The sequence below is a fragment of the Triticum dicoccoides genome, unplaced genomic scaffold (genome assembly GCF_002162155.2).
Source record: "Triticum dicoccoides isolate Atlit2015 ecotype Zavitan unplaced genomic scaffold, WEW_v2.0 scaffold28557, whole genome shotgun sequence".
Classification (NCBI taxonomy): domain Eukaryota; kingdom Viridiplantae; phylum Streptophyta; class Magnoliopsida; order Poales; family Poaceae; genus Triticum; species Triticum dicoccoides.
In genome coordinates this window covers 1-1,794 of record NW_021260328.1, presented here as the reverse complement: position 1 = coordinate 1,794, position 1,794 = coordinate 1, and the positions used below count along the sequence as shown (strand labels likewise).

Below are 1,794 nucleotides of genomic sequence, written 5' to 3'. Positions count from 1 at the left end.
ATAGATCTAATAATAGTGATTTGGTATTATGAATTTTAATATATCTTCTGTAAATTTGGTCAAACTTTAAAATGTGTAACTTAAGAAAACCCTAATATATGAGCATGTGGGACGAGGTGGAAGATGGCAGATTCATAAATACCTTGATCAACACAGCTTGAGCAGGCGGGACGACATGGAAGATGTCACCAGCAACATACTTAACCACTCCTTCAGCCGGAGCTTTGTCGATGACCTTTGGCAGGTCCAGCACAGTGCACTTGATGTGCGGATAGGCCTTGACGATGGCCCTCGCCGTCGTCCCATCACCACCGCACAAGTCAGTCAGAGACTCCAGTCCCTGAAATAGGTCACGGCACTGTCGTAGCACAAGACCGATCCCCATATGGTTATGGGAAGCCTTGGCCTCGTGGACCAGTTTATCCATCTCCGGGTCCAGGAGCGCCATGCTGTCGTCGAAGATGGTCGCGCCGTGCAAGTCTTCGAACGGCGAAGGCACCGGCCCGTCAAAGTCCTTCCTGAACCAGTCCGCCAGCCCAAATGCCGCCTCCACGTAGTACCGCGAGGAAGCCACACGCACGATGGCTGTCTGGCAGCCATCGCCGTCGATGTGGACGCCGTCCACCAGGAGGTACGATATCGGGTTGAGGCGGTACGTCGTCCCCGCGTCGGTGGTGTCGAAGACGCCTGCCGTGGCCAGCTGATACAGCAGGCGGCCGAGGAACGACAGCTTGGACGGGGGCAGTGACAGCGCGGCGATCAGGTCGTGGGGCGACGCGGCGCCGCCGAGGCCATGGATGGCCGTGGGGATGCCTAGCTCGACGGCGCACCGGAGCGCCATGGGCGTGAGGTAGCACAAGGTGTGGCGCCACAGGTCGGCCTGGGCCTGGAGCAGCTCAGCGTCGGTGGGGACGGCCATCTTGTCGGTCTGAGCTGCCATGATCGTCTCTCTCTCTCTCTCTCTCTAAGACCTCGGTGCTGTGTTGTGCTCGTGCACTTGTGCTAATTATATAGGGGCGGACTGACCTATACATATAGCATTCGTTGGCTATCCTGTCTTTTCTCGTGGAACACGAGGAGATGATAAGGCAGAGCATGGTATCGGGGAGGACTTACATTCCGCTTGTCCGCTGAAGAACAAGCTACTAGTATCGTAAAAGCTAACACGAATAATAGTCAATTGTTGGCTTCTATAGCCCATTTAATAGTTTGCATATATAGTTGTAAACAAATATGCAGCCCCACAAAGTTTGCTACTACTAGGTCGTTATCCAGACACTCATGACAGATGTGATTGCTACCCGATTCGTATGACTTAGTTGGCAACCTTTGATAGATTTATGGTCCCTGCATCTTGTTAGTAGTAGTAGTTGGAGTGTGGGGATATAGCGGACGAGCTCGCGCGCTCCCGCTTGGTGGACCAATGGTACGGTGAGGCGTGGGAGGTTGCATTTAGTGCTGATGAAAATACGACCGAAGATGTCAGGTGCGAACAGTTCGTGTACGGTGTGTGTACGCATATGACCTAACAACGGGGTGGAACGGCGCCGTGATGGACTGACAATAATCCTAGAAAACGATCCATCGGCACAGAATGGTGGAAACGCACATGACGTGAGCGAAATAGCTCAACACTCTCTCCTTCACTCATCTCCCACCCTCAGCAGTCAGCACCACACACATAGCACATACACACCAAGGAGACGCACGCACGGGAGCGGAAGCGGTGGGAGGAGCAGTGGATGACCAACGCCTCGCCTCGGCCAGCCAAGTAGTTGCTGCTGGGGTTCGAGC

The 1,794-nt window shown here is 53.9% G+C and overlaps 1 protein-coding gene across 1 annotated transcript; it reads right to left on the bottom strand.

Annotated features, from left to right (window-relative positions):
* Positions 1–63: 63 nt before the first annotated feature.
* Positions 64–983, bottom strand: LOC119345772 (flavonoid O-methyltransferase-like protein Os11g0303600). Its single transcript, XM_037615670.1, has one exon. The coding sequence runs from the start codon at positions 938–940 to the stop codon at positions 92–94; it is 849 nt and encodes a 282-aa protein (XP_037471567.1). The 5' UTR covers positions 941–983; the 3' UTR covers positions 64–91.
* Between the last annotated feature and the right edge of the window lie 811 nt (positions 984–1,794).

What these genes read in the sequence shown, in the direction of transcription:
- LOC119345772 (XM_037615670.1), bottom strand. Translation starts at nt 940, where the DNA reads ATGGCAGCTCAGACCGACAAGATGGCCGTCCCCACCGACGCTGAGCTG.